This window comes from Xenia sp. Carnegie-2017, unplaced genomic scaffold, assembly GCF_021976095.1.
Source record: "Xenia sp. Carnegie-2017 unplaced genomic scaffold, XeniaSp_v1 HiC_scaffold_25, whole genome shotgun sequence".
Taxonomy (NCBI): domain Eukaryota; kingdom Metazoa; phylum Cnidaria; class Anthozoa; order Malacalcyonacea; family Xeniidae; genus Xenia; species Xenia sp. Carnegie-2017.
This window is the reverse complement of record NW_025813488.1, coordinates 8,411,628-8,429,309: the sequence shown is the minus strand read 5'-3', so window position 1 is coordinate 8,429,309 and position 17,682 is coordinate 8,411,628. Positions and strand designations below refer to the sequence as shown.

The 17,682-nt window shown below is 40.1% G+C and overlaps 2 protein-coding genes across 4 annotated transcripts in view; both read left to right on the top strand.

The window, feature by feature from the left end:
* The window catches only part of LOC124453740 (60S ribosomal protein L32-like), a 28,709-nt gene that overhangs the window by 5,571 nt on the left and 5,456 nt on the right, over positions 1 to 17,682 (top strand). The window contains exon 3 of the mRNA XM_047004591.1: positions 14,303 to 14,310. Coding sequence (XP_046860547.1) covers positions 14,309 to 14,310 — 2 coding nt within the window. The 5' untranslated portion in view covers positions 14,303 to 14,308. The remainder of the gene's footprint in view (positions 1 to 14,302; positions 14,311 to 17,682) is intronic.
* LOC124453736 (lipoxygenase homology domain-containing protein 1-like) overlaps positions 1 to 17,682 on the top strand; it is a 24,650-nt gene extending 6,968 nt beyond the window's left edge. For all 3 annotated transcript variants that reach the window (XM_047004586.1, XM_047004587.1, XM_047004585.1), the window contains 22 exons: positions 340 to 535; positions 2,920 to 3,107; positions 3,198 to 3,378; positions 3,459 to 3,652; positions 4,921 to 5,089; positions 5,157 to 5,504; positions 5,591 to 5,784; positions 6,932 to 7,106; positions 7,488 to 7,672; positions 8,628 to 8,802; positions 9,791 to 9,987; positions 10,101 to 10,402; positions 10,902 to 11,022; positions 11,103 to 11,171; positions 11,267 to 11,314; positions 11,463 to 11,592; positions 12,547 to 12,674; positions 13,198 to 13,551; positions 13,996 to 14,146; positions 14,714 to 14,846; positions 15,732 to 15,819; positions 16,665 to 17,682. In XM_047004586.1, coding sequence (XP_046860542.1) covers positions 340 to 535; positions 2,920 to 3,107; positions 3,198 to 3,378; positions 3,459 to 3,652; positions 4,921 to 5,089; positions 5,157 to 5,504; positions 5,591 to 5,784; positions 6,932 to 7,106; positions 7,488 to 7,672; positions 8,628 to 8,802; positions 9,791 to 9,987; positions 10,101 to 10,402; positions 10,902 to 11,022; positions 11,103 to 11,171; positions 11,267 to 11,314; positions 11,463 to 11,592; positions 12,547 to 12,674; positions 13,198 to 13,551; positions 13,996 to 14,146; positions 14,714 to 14,846; positions 15,732 to 15,819; positions 16,665 to 17,078 — 4,140 coding nt within the window. In that variant the 3' untranslated portion in view covers positions 17,079 to 17,682. The remainder of the gene's footprint in view (positions 1 to 339; positions 536 to 2,919; positions 3,108 to 3,197; positions 3,379 to 3,458; positions 3,653 to 4,920; positions 5,090 to 5,156; positions 5,505 to 5,590; positions 5,785 to 6,931; positions 7,107 to 7,487; positions 7,673 to 8,627; positions 8,803 to 9,790; positions 9,988 to 10,100; positions 10,403 to 10,901; positions 11,023 to 11,102; positions 11,172 to 11,266; positions 11,315 to 11,462; positions 11,593 to 12,546; positions 12,675 to 13,197; positions 13,552 to 13,995; positions 14,147 to 14,713; positions 14,847 to 15,731; positions 15,820 to 16,664) is intronic.

Here is a 17,682-nt window from a genome sequence, read left to right as displayed (position 1 = left end):
GGCGTATTGCCACAAAAAACTCGTGCCTTAAAACAGGGCGTATTGCCACAAAAACACCCGTGCAATTTAAAAATTAGCATTGAAAAGTGACATGATCAGATTCACTTACCATTCAGCGGCATTATTCGTTTGAAACCAACATCTTGTAAAGCAGATTTGAAGAATGCCCAGATTATCGTATCAAAACAGAGCCATCGCAACTGGCCTTCACATAGAGACTGGCTGGGATTCGTTCGTTTAGCAATTATAATAGTACATCTAGGAAGACGGGGGGAGGACTTTTTGCTTGTTGTTCGTTCATCGATATCACCTTCAATTTACATTGTTCATATTTTATAGCTTGAACGTATAAAGTTAAGTCACGATCACCGAGGCTACGGTTCGGGCTTCTTTGTCGACGAGGTCGAAGTGGAAGTTCCTTCGAAAAACGACCGCGTGACCTTCCCATGTAATTGCTGGCTCGCACAAGACCTGGACGGCGGTGCCAACGAAAGAGATATGGTTGCAACACAACCTTCCAAACCATCTCTCCCAAGTGAGTTTTACTGGCATGTGTTGTTTTTACTGGCATGTGTTGTTTTTACTGGCATGTGTTGTTTTTTTACTGGCATGTGTTGTTTTTACTGGCATGTGTTGTTTTTACTGGCATGTGTTGTTTTTACTGGCATGTGTTGTTTTACTGGCATGTGTTGTTTTACTGGCATGTGGTGTTTTACTGGCATGTGTTGTTTTACTGGCATGTGTTGTTTTACTGGCATGCGTTGTTTTACTGGCATGTGTTGTTTTACTGGCATGTTTTATTTTACTGGCATGTGTTGTTTTACTGGCATGTGTTGTTTTACTGGCATGTTTTATTTTACTGGCATGTGTTGTTTTACTGGCATGTGTTGTTTTACTGGCATGTGTTGTTTTACTGGCATGTTTTATTTTACTGGCATGTGTTGTTTTACTGGCATGTGTTGTTTTACTGGCATGTGTTGTTTTACTGGCATGTGGTGTTTTACTGGCATGTTGTTTTACTGGCATGTGTTGTTTTACTGGCATGTGTTGTTTTACTGGCATGTGTTGTTTTACTGGCATGTTGTTTTATTTTTATTTTACTGGCATGTGTTGTTTTTACTGGCATGTGTTGTTTTACTGGCATGTTTGTTTTACTGGCATGTGTTGTTTTACTGGCATGTGTTGTTTTACTGGCATGTGTTGTTTTTATTCGCATTTGTTGTTTTTACTGGCATGTTTTAATTTTTACTGGCATGTGTTGTTTTTACTGGCATGTTTTTATTTTTACTGGCATGTGTTGTTTTTACTGGCATGTGTTGTTTTTACTGGCATGTAATGTTTTTACTGGCATGTGTTGTTTTACTGGCATGTTTTATTTTACTGGCATGTGTTGTTTTTACTGGCATGTGTTGTTTTTACTGGCATGTGTTGTTTTTACTGGCATGTTTTAATTTTTACTGGCATGTGTTGTTTTTACTGGCATGTTTCATTTTTACTGGCATGTGTTGTTTTTACTGGCATGTGTTGTTTTTCAGTTGCGAGTTCACGGCTGAGCAAAATATATTATGACAGCCAATTTCGATTTAAAATACCTTTATTGCTATGTCATTAGGAATGAATTTTAAAGAAAACGATGTTATGCATCTTGCCTAGTTCTGCTACTGATGTTTTGCCGAAGGTGTTTTACCTGTGGATGAGGGGGGCGGGGGGTGGGCGCGTGCGCATGAGGTTAATTTTTAAAAAAATCAACGGAACAAGTATTGATGAACAATTGAAATTGTGTGGTTGAATTGAAAAAATAAAAAGTTCACCATATTATTTAACTCCAATCATGTGTTTGTTTTTCTGTCGTTTCATTTAAAGTGCATGCGCCAAGTTAAGCCATGCTTAACTAAGGGTATTTGTAGCACATAATAGGGAGCTTCAGCAAAGACTACGAGTACGATTTACGTCATTTTGGCGCAAAAACATTGTTGCGACAACAAAAATACGTAGCGTCATCAATCTGAGTACGATGTTTTGTAAAAAATTCGTAGTCGCGACTACGATGTCTTTTTAAGCAAAGAAAGTAGGTATATTTTTTCATTCTGTAAGAAATTAGTTTACAGTACTATTTTCGAGCATCCAGGCTTTAATTTAGAACCTTTTTTGAACGCAGATGTTCATTAAAAAGGAACATATGACCTGCAAAACTTTCATGTATTTCGTACGCAAAGTGAAAGGTAAACAAACAATAAAATAGTACAAATATATCGTACATAAAACTTAAAATAATGAAGATTTTTCAGTCCTATATTCTCGCAAAACCAGTATTACCGATTCATTGATATCATTATTGACAAATAAAGCCGTATCTGCTTCGCAAACATCGGTGTTTTACACAATAAAAAGGCTCGTTCTGTTGTTTACAACTGAAGCAAAATTTTGACGAAGCGATAACGACAACAAACTTCCTCGTGCCAGTCTCTTACACGGTCAAACTTCGTACTCGTTGTCGTAGTCGTACTCTTGCTAAAGCTCCCTAATAGATTAGCGTCTGTTAAAATGGCAATAAAATAATCACTACGAGTCCGTTTTTCTCAAATGTGAAACCCCGTCCCCCTTATGCTTTCTGGTAACAACCCTGTAAACACAGTTGAAAGTTTGAAACATGTCGCTGTTTCTCAAAAACGATGCTAGTCTTCCGGTCGTTGTTCCTCTAACTTGACAGTTCAGGTTGTTTTAGTCTTCTCGATGTTTAAATAAGAGGAAAATTCTGCGATAAATATTCGTCATTAGCTTAATAGTTCGAATTAGGATTTGAAGTAATGACAGAGTCAAGATTAGGGTAAGGGTAATGAACACTTGTTGTTTGTTTGTAAATATATAGACGGGAGTCATTCGCTCAGTCGATGATTTTACATGTATGATTTTATACAGGCAAAGTTTACACGGTGTCTGTTCGTGTTGGTGAAGTGATCAACTCACAAACGACCCTTTATATTCAACTATTCGGCGAAAACGCCGACACCAGCAAGATTATGTTGCGACCAGCTGGACCGTCGTTGTCCAAGTTCGAACCGGGAAGAACTTATAAATTCATCGTCGAAACTGTCGACATCGGAAAGGTACGTATTCGCTGTTGTTTATCCTGAACGCGATGTTGTTTTAAACTTAAAGTAATTACAAATTTTGAGATGAAAAGCTTTGTAACTTAGGTCATGAGGTTACGTATGGGTCAAGACAGTAAGACGGGGGGTCGTGGTCTATATGTCGAGACTATCGAGATCGATCCGGAGGGAGGAGAGAGTGTTTTGTTTCCATGTCAAGCTTGGTCCGACGAAGATGATCACACACAACAGGATATATTCCCCGAACCCCAAGTTGACCAGAAAGATAGTAAGTTTCTTTTGTAAGATATAATGCCCCCCCCCCCTTCCATGAATTTCATGTATTTCTGTTTCTGCGTTTTTTCACAGACGTTGACTATCATCTTATCATTCGCACTGGCGATATAAAGGACGCAGGGACGAATGCTCCTGTCTTTATACAGCTCATAGGAGATGAAGGCGAGACCGAGCGGATCGAATTGAGTCCTGGGGGGACTGGCGACAATCGCTTCGGTGAGGGAAGGACCGATAAATTTGTCATCGGCACAATTGACGTTGGCAAGGTAAGTTGATTTAATGTAAACATTTGTTGGGGGATTGTTTGTGTTATAGCCCAAACATTTCGAAACTACTTGTATGATTTGTTCCGCAATGTTTATAATGTCCAATTGGAATTGTTGGCTGTAGTATTGCATGTATTTTTGATTACATTGCCTTATCGAAGATCACACAGCTGTTTTAAGGACTTGGCAAATGTCCATTTTTGTGAGTCGCACGCTTGACGTAGCACGTTTGCCATTCCTGTTTCTTAGAAGGATAGTGGTAAACTACAACAGCAGGCAACTCGAGCGACAATAAATATCCCATACTTTGTAAGGTCTTTATTGCCGTTTGCGCTTGGAGTGAAGAACAACTACAATATTACAGTGTTAATGTCACACGAGTGAGGGGAAAATCGCCCTGAAAGGATTAGTTAATAAAGTGAATGGTTTGAACCCGGAGTATCGTTACATGTTGGTGGATGTAGATCGTCCATTTTAGTAAAATCTCGAGAAGGTCTGTTGGTGTTGATGTCGACTGATGTTTTGACAACCTTAGAGGCAGTCAACTTTTTCGAAATCAAGTGAGGAGTAAGCGTCTGGCTTGCCGTATTGGTTGCCGTATATGAAACCAAGAAACCAATACGGCAAACCTGACGTCCATTCCTCACTTGACTCTGAAGAAGATGACTACCGCTAAAGTTGTCGAAACGTCAGTCAACAACAACAACAACAACAACAACAGTCCTTCTCGGGACTCTACTAAAATGGAGGATCTGCATCAACGAACATGTAAGGATTAGTCACTGTTCGTATTGTGCATGGGTGATTGCTTCACACCGTATTTCCTCCATTTGCCCCCAGGCCTCGTTTTGCTCTCACTTGTCATAAATCCCTCTCGTGAATGCCAATTAAGCTTTTGTTTTTGATACAAGCTTTGAAATTTGTGTGAAAGTTACGAATGTAATAAAAGTGGAAATGGTCACTTGCTTTGTGTCGAAATTTAAGTCAAAATCAAAGTGAAGTGTTAAGGTTTTTTATTTTTCAAAATGCACTTGTATACATACTGGATTGGGTATTTATCAAATAGAACTAGATATTAAGCGCTAATATTTCACTTTCGTGAAAATTTATTCAGCCTCCAGCCTTTTTCTAGCCCCCCTCCCCCACTTCTAACAATCCCCCACTTAAAGGGCTGCGTTATATAATAAACTCCCAGTGGGGGGAGGGAGTAGAGAAAATACGGTATCATAGAAGGATGAATGACTTAAGCTTCATATGTTCCGTATTAGCCTGAAAGAATTCGTATTGGTCACTTGGGACGTGACCCTGACTCAAATTGGTACCTGGATGAAGTTATTGTTGATATCCCTACACGTAATGAACATTATGTGTATCCCCATCATGCGTGGTTAGCCGCTGACCGAGGTGATGGCAGAACCGAAACGGAGTTGTACGGAGGTGCGTAGAGTGCTTTAACAGGAGATATTTTGATTTTTGAAAACCTTTCGACGTTGCTTTTCCGTAGAAATCTACAAAGTTCCCTTGGGTGCTGGGGCTCCGCCCTTGTCCCAATCCACAGTTGCACCGAAGCAGTCGTACGGTGAGCAAGATGTGGGCGACGATGAGCCATCGTACGCTGACGAAGAATTTCCAGATCCTCCTGACATGAAAGACAACGATCTGGTAGACGGACCGGAGGCGGCTGTTGAGGAAGTTATTCAACAAACCGATATGGGCAAACTTGAAGCTTCGACAGATTATGGGATGCCGAGTTCTCCTCCACGAAGTTTATCCCCGGATAAAGCACCTAATTTGAAAGAAGGAACGTCCGACAAATCTTCGGTTTCGGACGAAGCAGAAGGCAAAGCAGCTAGTACGTTTGCTGTTGTCGTTTGAAGTGTTTTTTCGCGAGTTGTCGTGCTCAGAAATGATAACTGAGTTGGTTTTTTTTTTGTCTAGCTGTGACTTACGAGCTTTGCCTGAAGATGGGCGATGTGCAAGGCACGGGGACTGAAGGCTCTGTCTTTGTGGAATTGATCGGAAGCATCGGGAACACGGAGAGAATCATTCTCCGAGAATCTGATGATTCGAGAATAAAATTCGCGAAAGGAAAGAGTTATAAGTTCACCATTGAAACAGCCGATATTGGACTGGTGGGTGTTTTTGAAAATTTCAGTTTTGATAAGGGGGGGATCAATGCTTATTCGACCAGAGGGGGCACGAATTTTCCAAGGGGGGGCGCATCGTCATCCTAGCCAAAGTTGCGAGGACCTCGCGCTATTAAAAATTTATATGCTCACGGATGAGTGAGAACCTTGCGTATTGAAAGTGTTGTTGGCTTTTTAGAAAAAATTTACGTGTGTTTATTTATTTAAGTAATTTATTTCAATTTTAATGAAAATGAAATGGCAAAATCGTTAATGGTGGTTGTGTAAAATATGTAACTGCTTTTAAAACGATAAGTTTAACTTTTTACTCAGTCTTATTGTACAATTTCATAGCTCTAATACTGGTACATCAATCATATACAGTACGTAGGAACATTTTAGATCTTTTCCAAGGAAGGGATGTGCTAGAGAATTTATAAGCGGTGTGCACCCCCCCCAGCACCCTCAAGAAAATCAGCCCTTCGATCTTGATGTGACGTGTTGAAGGACCAGTGTAACAAATAATTTTGCTAAATCATATTTTCATTAAGGAAAACTCTTAAAATGACAGTGGACTTTCTGAAACAATTTATTCATGTGTCTTTTCATTCTTAACACATATCAAAGTTGAATATCTGACATGTTATGTCAGATGCTTACAACCAGTGACGTCACACTGCGTAATGAGTCGCCGCCAATTCGTAAACATCCTTCAGTTGCACTATCTTCAGACTAAACACAGACATGGCTGAAATGTGCTGGAAAGCCCACAGTCATTTTAAAGAGTGTTTGTGGACCAAGATGCATTGCGCGTCAGTCACAGCGTGACGGCCATTTTTGCGGGTCGAGAAAATGGCGGATTTTGTTATTGTAGTCCCTGCTACTTAGACGAACGATAATGATCAATGTAAAATAGAGCTTTTAATCAATGGTTATTTTGCTAACTTTTCACACGACGTTTTGATGAAATTCATGAAATTCGGTGTGTCGGAAGTTCAAAAACTAACGATGTAAACACAAACAAAAGCGCACAATGAATCTCGGTTGATACACGTTCTTTATCAGTTCTCTTCAATGAAGATATAATTTAAATGAGCCAAATTTTTTTCGCACTCGCACTTTAAATTCCATTATCCTGTTTTTCATCCATCAGGTCGAGAGAGTTTGCGTTGGTCATGATGCCCGTGGCCCTGGTGTCGGCTGGTATCTCGATGAAATAAGCGTTTACGTACCGTCACGTGATGAGGAGATTGTGTTTTCATGCCACTGCTGGCTTGCAGAGGACAAGGATGATGGAAGACTGGAACGAGAATTATCATCAACGCTAGGTAATTTATCAGTGGAGCGCGGAGCAGGTGGGCTCGGTGGCTAATAACTTACTAGTCCCCCTCAATAATTTTGCCTTCACTTTGATTTTTGAAATTTATCGCCGGATCTCAAACTTGCGAACCAACTTCTGCAGCTTTGACAGTCAATTTCACTTCCTCCCTTCCCATCCTCCAATTAAAATATGCTCTGCGGTCCCTGTTAATTTATTCTCGAGTGTGAGATACAACTCTAGTTACTGTACATTCATCAAGGTTGTTTTTTGTGGAGAAGTAGCTTTTATAGAACCTCTTAAAGTTAAGATCACGAAATTGAGACAGATAAATAGACAATCGTCCTTTAGTCCTCATATTTATCGGAATTTTCTTCTTCTTCATTTCCAGCGACTTACCATCTTGCTCTGGCAACTGGTGACGTTGATAACGGTGGTACCGAAGCTGTCCCTTACGTGCAAATTTTTGGTGAACGCGGCGACACGGGAATCATCGAATTGCGGAAAGAAGCAAGCTCCGGTTTCGTGCGCGGCAAAACAGATTTTTTCAACGTAGATGCGGTGGACATCGGGGCGGTAAGCAATGGCTTTTGCAAACGTTTGATGGATATTTTTGTTGACGCCCGGTGCTCAGTTTGTAATTTCGTGTCCTTAGTTAATTTGGTCTTCAACTCACTCTGGCGCAGCAAGCCACATGATCTTCAAAACATTTTTCAGAAGTTCATTGTTTTTGCTTTTAGTGGACCTAGTGCGTTGTAAGACTAAAGTAAGATGACAGAATAGAATTGAAAACAGACGCCTGTAGAAACTGTAAATTTTCGACTTCGGTTGAATTGTATTCAGTGTTTTCAAGATGTCTTTTTTTCAGAATTTGCTTTTTACATTACGATTTAAATTGTCGGCAGGAAATGGTTTATAGTAAGACTAAACAGGAGTAGGCTACTATTACCACTGGTACCATTACGTCCTATTATGTACAATGTTCATGTAATCTCGATTGTGATTTGCTATGAGCCTACATTCTCAATGCCACCCACAAAACATTGAAAATTATCTGTAGGTGACGTAATTCCTCAAGTGACAACTGTTAACACAAAAAGTATAATGGTGGAATTTTACTCGGTCGAGATTTGCAAGCGTTTCGCGTACAGATTTGACTCGAATTATGGGCAACGAAGGGGCAAATGTATACAAAAAGAGCCACACCGTCAGTGAAGGCAGTTTTAAACAAGTTTAACGGGGGAAACGCGAAAGCGAACCGTTTAGATTATTTTATGTCTAAGCGCGGAAAACTTCATGGCTTCCCCGTAGAATAGTTTAAAGGCTTCTGAATTTATAGTTTATAATAAAACAACTATCTTCACTGTTACCATGCTCTGCGTCTCGGCAGATAACATAGACCCCGGTCTCAATTATTCTTGATATCATGCTCAACCTCATCCAATGACCAGCATGAACTAAACTACGTCAGTGATTTCGTATTGAATCGTGTTTGACTCTAATCGTAGTACTCTTTATACATTTTGTTCAGATCCAGAAGATTCGCGTTGGACATAATGGACAGGGCTACGAAAGCGGATGGTTTTTGGAAGAAGTAGTTTTAGACTGTCCCCAGCATGGCGAACATCTCATATTTCCCGCTCATATCTGGCTTTCCGATGTCGAGTCCGACCAAAAGACAGAAAGGGAGTTTTATCCCGAGCCAGGTATGGTAATAAGTTATGAAATATGGCAAACGAGTTATCGTTAATCGTCTATGTTCTGAGTGTTTTTATAGTTACCTGTAGAAAAAAGGAACTGGTGTAGTGTAGGTTTGTAGTGTAGGTGTTGGGTGTACGCTTGTAGTGTAGGGTGTATGTTTGAAGTGTAGGCATATAACCATTTAATGACGTTACGCGTCAATGTCCGAATGATAAGGTCCCAATGGCTTCCCTTACATTGGTGGAACCCATGTTAAGTGAGGCAATGGTTATACGCTCGCCCGAAATTGCTACTCCTTTCTCACATTGAAAATATCAATGAAGTTTTTATGGCTTGAACTGCATGGAAACGCGTAAAGCTTTAGCTACGTCTTCTCATTTTCACAGTATAAATATCAATGAAGTTTTTATGGCTTGAATAGATAACGCGCACACCTGTAGCTACGTCTACCTTCTCTGACTTTCAAATGTTTTCAACTTCACTGAATTGTGTGTTTTAGACCGATTGATGATCATTTCGAAATTTATATTTTTACGTTTAACGTAAATCGCGAAACGACAGATTAGTGATTTCGCGCGCTCGTCAAATTTTACATTAGTGGACAATGCAAAGCTGTGACAAGAAATGTTCATACCTTCAGCCGGTCGGCATAGTTTACCTTGATGGTATTAAAAGAAAAGCGTTTGGCCGATATCCTTCAAACATCTTTTATTTATATTTGATGACCGATAGCAAAAGTTGCTCGATACCGACTAACGATGTACGCGCATGAGCTTATAAAGGTAATCACATTTCCACGTTTCAGTATGCGTTCCTTTCAAAAATGACGCGCCCGCGACAATTTTTCATCGTAAGCCTTTCCAGTCGATTTTCACTTCTTTTCCCCAAGATCGTTCGTTTTTGCAGCATTCGTTATCGCGAAAACAAATCGTATTGTGTACTTTCCCGACCTGAACGAGTGGGGGGTTGACTCTCGTCTTCTTGTTTCCACAGTTGCCACGTACAAGGTCTTCATACGAACCGGCAATCGGCTGAATTCCGGCACGGACGCCAGTGTATACATGCAGATATTTGGGGATCTTGGTGATACGGGAATTATCGATTTAAAGCAGGTGATGACGTCGACAAGAGGTCAATTTTCCGCCGGAAATGAATGCAAATTTGAGATGGACACCGTGGACGTCGGCATGGTTCGTATATTTTATAAAATCGTCGTTTATTTTATTCCATATCCACCTTCTGTCGATGTCGAAGAGATGTTTCTTTTTCTTTTGTAAATTGTATTTCTTCCTTCTCCCGTCAGTTGGAGAAAGTTCGTATTGGTCATGACAACAGTGGACGCGACCCTTCGTGGTATCTCGACGAGGTCATGATCATTCTTCGCGAGGAATGCTGGGTACTGCCCTGTCATGATTGGCTGGACGAGGTGCGCGAATGCGATACAGAGCGCATTCTGTTCCCAGAGATGAAGACCTTCGCCGAGGAACCTGAACTCGAAGATCTGATCGAGTATCTTCGCAGTGACGATGTTGTTCTCATCGTTAATGCCGAAGCCTATCTACAGCATTTGTTCTTTAAAGACGAAGAAACCAAGAATAAGTTTCGGTGAGGTTTTCAACTGAGCTTGTGTTGAATATGAACTTGAATTTGGTTACGGGTTATCAGTTGTAAAAATGATTTGCCTTTTTAACATTAAACATGCGGGTTTTTCTAGCGAGAAACTGTGCATACTTTGAATCTATTCCATCTGTTTTTTACTGAACGTCCCTGAGATCCGGGAACGATAACAATATGATTGTAAATGTAGATCGTCCAGGTTGGTATAGTCCTGAGAAGGACTGTTTTTGTTGTTGTTGACTGACGTTTCGACAACCTTAGCGGTAGACAACCTTAGCGGAGTCACATGAAGATGACTACCGCTAAGGTTGTCGAAACGTCAGTCAACAACAACAAAAACAGTCCTTCTGAGGACTATACCAACCTGGACGATCTACATTTATAAACATGTAACGATACTCCCGGGTTCAAACCATTTACTTTATAACGATAACAATATTACTGAACGCAACGCTGAAATCGGTGAAAATCACCTATTTTTTTCCAGGGCCTTGAAAGGCATTCCGCCATTGGTTCGTCTGTTGGACAGCAGGAACGAAGACATACACAAAGGAGCAGCGGGGACTTTGAGGAACCTTTCTTTCAGTAAACAGAGCGACGAGAGTAAGGTGCGTTCAGGGACGCGGGTGTATGTTGTAATCGATTTTCTAATGAGGAAATAACAAATATGTCGTGCATGTTTTCTCAGATTGAAATATGTCGTTACGATGGTATGAAGGCGATGATGCGTCTACTTCAGCGGACGGAAAGAGTCGAGGTAGTTATATCGTCGCGTAAAAGAGAACGGGCGATGGTCGGGTTTTGTTTGAAAAATCGGCTAAAATTGTTTGACGTTTCCTTTATTTCTCCTAGGTCAAGGACCTGCTGTTGTCAATAATCTGGAACTTGTCATCTTGCGAGGTGAGATGATCTTGTGATCAACTTTTCTCGGTTTTGATTCGTTCCCGCGTATGGATGATTAGTTCATTCTGGGATAATTAGGTCAAAGTTCTGTAAGATCCCTTACAATCCTCAGTTTGATTGTTGACGTAAGCGATTATGGTTGTAGGCGCTGAAAAGGCAAATACTTGACGAGTGCCTTGTCTTCATCGTCACATCATATGTAATACCTGATTCTGGTTGGGATAAGCGCGACATCGAGCCTGTGAGATGGACGTTTTCTTTTAGAAATGCCACAGGTAACGAAATAGAGATTGGACATTAAACATGGGCGCCAATATCAAATGTGGGGGGGGGGGTGTATCACTTTGTTTGACCGACTTTGGCAGTGTTCGGTATTTGATAGAAAAGCCCAAAATTTTAGCCGGACCGACTTTTTTCGTCCTCTATTACTTTCTGGACCCGACGTTTTTTCGTGCAGTAAAACCCAGCGTACGAGAATCTGGTATTTAAGAACCTGTTAGTTTGTTAGAATTTCTTATTTACGCACTGTTTGTAAAAGTACGTGTCGAGGCTAAAATTTCGGATCGGTTCTTATTTTATTTTTATCACCCTTACTTAGAAACTGAAAACTTCAACTAAAAATAAATAAATTCATTATTCACAAAGTATTAAAAATGTCTTCTGACTTCTAGACGAGGCAAATACCGTAGTATAGCGTTGGTATATAAGGGCATATACTGTAAGTCAAGAGAACAGCATGGGCATAATCTGTGTAAATATTTTTTCAAAACCAGACGCGAATGAGTCACTTTTTCTTCACAAAATATGAGCCTGTTTGGCCTGTGGTATTGCGATGAGCATCATTTATATTTGTATAAAATATACGCAATAAAACGCGTGCGGTGATTGGTCTATAGCTGTGTTTGCCTGTGAAACGTTTGTGAGAACTCTCGAACAGGTGCAACTCTCGACCTTCGGTCACGGGCTTGCACTGATCTGCTCTCGAGTTCTTCCAAAGGTCTCCTCGGCTTGCATAAGCCTGTGCAAACACAGTAAACATCTTTTATTTCTTCAAAGAGCCTGTTTTGGCGAACTTAAAAAATCTGGGCTCTTATGTATTTGGGGTTTTATGGTATTTCACAAAGCTGCGGGGGGGAGCACAACTTCACCCCCCCAGGTAATGTGCACCCCCGGGTATGAGCCGTTATTTCTAATATGGTTATATTAGGTCTGACGGAACCTTTTTGCAGGTGTCTTGAGGAATTTATCGTCTGCGGGTGTCGAAGCCAGAACAAGGCTGCGTGACGTCTATGGTTTGATCGACTCTTTACTATACGTCATCAGACTATCGCTCGGGAAATCAGGAATTGATCCTAAGGTGACGAAATGTTCTTGTAATGTAGGCGGACGTAATACGACGTAATACTTCTTAATACGACGTGATAAAGTCAACTTTATTTGAAAGATAAATCACAACTTTCACGTTTTGCATGCTTGCTCTTGAGCTATTGAAGCTTTTGTGAGGTGTGAAAGGGAATACACTCCGAAAAAAGGCCCATCTCTACCTAATTCGAGACCATTTTCATGTAGCAATATTTCCAATTTATTTCGAATTCGCGCGTTTGATGTCGGTCGTTTCCAGATTCTTTGACTTTCATTTACTCTTGTGTACATTGAAAAACTTTGCTCTATGTCTTCTTTGGTATCGAGTCGAATGACAATAAAAACTTTTAGAATAGACACAGGCAAGTTTACAGCGTAACAACGAAAATATATGTGATTTTGAAATACGTTTGTATGTAAACGAACGATCAGCCTTTCAATAAGTCTTGTTAGTAAGCATGCCAAAATAAATTTTGAAATGAAAGTCCATTACAGATTGACGTGTTTTGTTCATTAAGACCGTAGAGAACTGTGTTTGCATATTGCGCAATCTTTCCTATCGTCTGGAAGAAGAGGTCGATCGAAACAAATACCACGACACGGATGTGGATCCTGATCGTCCAGACAGGAGTATATATGGCGGCCCCGAGAAAAGCAGCTCGAGTTTCTTCAGTAGGAAATCTAAAAAGAAGGGACAAGGCGACCAGAGCACCATCGACCGTCACGCAAGAAATATCAAGGAAGGCGTCGCCTTGCTTTGGCAGCCTGAGGTCTTGAGTCCTCTGCTTGTTCTCCTGGCTGAGTCTACCATTGCAGAGACGCTAGAGGCAGCCGTCGGCATGATCCACAACCTGACTGCGTGTTCATGGAGGGTGAGTGTTTAACAATTATCTCGAACCCAGTCTACTAGATGCTCGACTCTACTAAATTCTGTAGTTATGAGTGAGGCCATCCGCCATCTCGAAAGGTGGAAAAAACTGATGATATTTACGACTAAAATATGCTTCTCCCTTAATATACTGACTGTTGGGGAATTTAGGTCTGGTTTTTAGAAAGTTTGATTGGATTGTTTTTTTAAACTTTCTTTTAACTTATTTTTAATGGCGAGTTTTGATTTTTGCCACCTTTCAAGATGACGCCCTTGTCACATCTTCATACAGTAGTTGAGACCAAGTTAGACATTTAGGGGATTGGGTTCTAAAACATTGTTGCTTATTGTATTCGTTATCAGAAATCATCTCCACTTCAAGTCTGGGATCGTAGCTAAGTTTAAAAATGATAAACTCTGTCACATCCGTTTCTCTTATATTTTTCAGTGGTCTGCCCTTTTGCGTTCGACGTTAAGAAGAGAGAAAGGTCTTCCGATTCTAGTCGAGCTTCTCCGAGTGAATGACGATGGCGTCATTCGTGCGGACGCCACTGCACTTCGGAATCTCGCGCTTGATGCCAGAAATAAAGTCGTTATCGGTGAGTATAAAGTAGAAAATAATTTTTCTAGTACGGTTACTCGTTTATCATTTATTATTATAAGTAAAACCATGGTAGTGAGGTTACTTAGTGATGAAATGTATTCGAAATCCGAGGGGGTCTGGGGACTATTGCTAACCTTCCTCAGCTTTCGACGAGTACATTTCGTCAGTAAGGAACCAAACTACCTTGGTTTTACTTTGTAATACTATAATTGCTGAAATGTTTCAGTCAGTGCTTCACACGCTGTCAACGATGGGATAAATTGAATGTGTTTTTTTTTGGGATACTTTGTGGTGATTTTTATTGTTTAAAGCTCAAAATTCGGAATTTTTAGTTATGCTACCAGTACAGAGGACGCGCAAGGTCGTATTCCCTTTTATACGACTTTTGATTAACAATATGTGAATTCTGACTAGGCAAACACGTTATTCGCTCGTCTTACTAGAACAACAGGAATTGAGGCAGCCACATTATGCAGTTAACGCTTTCGAAATGATATTTGATAAAACTTTAGGATGAATCTGTCCGCCGTCATGACGTTGATTGTTAATCTTTTTCATCAAGGGAAATACGCGATGAAGGACCTTGTGTATCGGTTGCCTTCCGGTGAAGGTAGTCAAGGCATCACGGAACCAACTTACGGTGCGATCATCTGTACCATTCATCAACTGGTAGATCAAGACTCACAAAATGCGAAGTAAGTCTCGGCAGTGACGTAGCCATCCCGCAAGTGTTGGTCCTAAGTATGTAAATTTTAGATAATTAGCATAATTAATTTCTTTAGAAATGTATTGTTTTTACAGTGAGTGAACACGAAAAAATTAACATAACAGGACCATATTTGCGGGCTCGCTACGCCAGCGAGTCTCGGTTATAATCAGACGTGGACATTTTATGCAATATTTCGATGTACGTTAATTTTCGTAGAGATAGTTCTACCTTTGATTCAGTTTTCATCTGCAAAAGGACACTAAAACGAATGAGTTCGGTTTTAAATAGTTTGATTCAGAGGCATCGGAGACGTGGGGTATTGGCGGCGCGCGGGGGGGGGGTAGTCCATGCCCTTTCACTTATTTTTAAAGAGTGGCATCATCCTTCTTCATAATAGGGAGACTACAATAAAAAAATTGTTTACTTCAGGACTTCATGTCTATTTTGACGACAAGACATACTTGTCTGCCGAATAACTTTCAACACAATACCGCACGAATCTTTGGCCATAAAACTTTATTAGCCTAAATTCTCATTGACATTACTTGCCGACACAGAAAAAGATTTGAAGAGAATCCATTTTTATTTTCCGAACATGACAGTGATGGCACCGTTTGCTTTATGACAGATTCTTGTGTTATGTTTTCTATTAACATTCACGTATAAAAATCTATGTAAAAATGAGACACGTTTTGTTTCGCGTTGTACAATGTTTATACTTTGATTTTTCCATTGTATGTAATACGTAATACAATATGCAGAATACATGATATCTACTTTAAATTGAGATGTACTGAACATTTGTAGTATCCCCCGCACCACTTTTATTGTCTATCCAACGCTCCTAGTTATATCAAGCTTTGATTTTCAGAGCGGTTCGTGACGTTGGCGGTGTCGTGAAACTTGTGAAGATAGCGAAAGGGAATTTTGATCCAAAAGTCGTGAAAACAGCTAACCAGGTAAAATATGCCTTTTTAAACAAAGTCTTGTGTAGTGTTAGAGCCTGTTATTAGAGCCTTGTGTTGTGTTGGAGCCATTTAAATAGAACCCTGTGTGGTATCAAAACCATGCAAAATTAGAGCTTTGTGTAGTATTGGAGCCATTTAAAATTAGAGTGTTGTGTGGTGTTAGAGCCATGTAAAAATAGAGTCTTGTGTAGTATTAGAGTATTAGAGCTTTGTGTAATATTGGAGCCATTTAAATAGTCTTGTGTAGTATTAGAGCCATGTAAAAATCGAGTCTTGTGTTAGTATTAGCGCCATGAAAAAATCGAGTCTTGTGTTGTGTTAGAGCCATGTAAAAATCGAGTCTTGTGTTGTGTTCGAGCCATGTAAAAATAGAGTCTTGTGTTGTGTTAGAGCCATGTAAAAATAGAGTCTTGTGTTGTGTTAGAGCCATGTAAAAATAGAGTCTTGTGTACTATTAGAGCCATGTAAAAATAGAGTCTTGTGTAGTATTAGAGCCGTGTAAAAATAGAGTCTTTTGTACTATTAGAGCCATGCAAAGTTAGAGTCTTGTGTAGTATTAGAGCCGTGTAAAAAAGAGCCTTGTGTTGTGTTAGAAAAATGTAAATTGAGTCTTGTGTAGTATTGCTCACAGGGCTGTAGTACTATCGATAATTGTGGGCTCGTATTCATATATACATTCTATAATCCTTGAAAACAATGGGTGTCAAAGGAACGTAACACGGCATGTCATGCATTCATTAATATGAACCCCCGCGAAAATCTATTGCACTACAGCCCCGACTACTTTGAATTGCTAGAACCATTAATATCCTCTTCTTTATCTATTTTTTGTGAAGGTTCTCATATCCATGTGGAATTTCAAGGAGACGCGTTCAGTCATCGACAAGCAGGGCTGGCAGTTTACCAAGACCGTATCTGATGAATATGGCCAATCCCCCCGTCCGAGAGCTTTCGATGACGTCACTTTACCCCGAAGTGGTTACAAGTCGTACGACAGACAAGTGAGTCAACCATTCTTCCTTTCTCAACCCGCGGATGAAACGCGTGATCTCGAGAGGCGTGGCTACGCTGTTCCCAACGGCAATACTTCCCGTTCGTCTCCCAGCATCGAACGAGAACCGTCCCCAGTTCCCCCACAAGAACCTCAACCGGAGGCTGCCAACTTGGACGGTTCTCCGCTGTACGCTAAAGTTAACAAGAATCGTCGTCCAGAGGGAGATGGAGAAGGCGTTAATGATTCGTGGGTCTAGAATTATTGCACTCATAAGTAAATATAGCGTTGATTATATTATGATATTAAATTTGCAGAAAATTCAGGTGCATCGGCACAGACAACAGCGACATAATTGACTGTTGACACTTCAATTGACTGAACCAAATTTCTGATTTTTAGTTAGACGGGGCGAGTAAATCGAGATCGTTAAAATGCACGTTTCGTCGTTTTTTTTTGACATCTTGTTAGTTCAAGTCGGTTTTCTATCGCATCCCAGCCTATCGTTATTATATTTTCTCTTGCTCTTTCTGATGATGAGAAAACAAATGTTTCTTTTACGAGTTAACGACTCTGGTGAAGCGGAGAAAACCTGCTTTGAGTAGTTGTATTTTTATCATTTCTTATTTTTCGTGAACGCCAACCGAAAAACGCATCCATTTTGAAATTTTAGCGCTTTTTTTTCCACCACTAATCTCAATATTCAAATATATATGAATAAAAATATACATCGAGTTTACTGCTCTCCACAAACCACTAATGTACGTTTTTGTAGTATCGAAGTATGAAAATATGTTATGTTATATTAGCTATCTTGATGTAATTTTTAATACAAAAGTAAAAAGATGGTACAAACTTGTCAA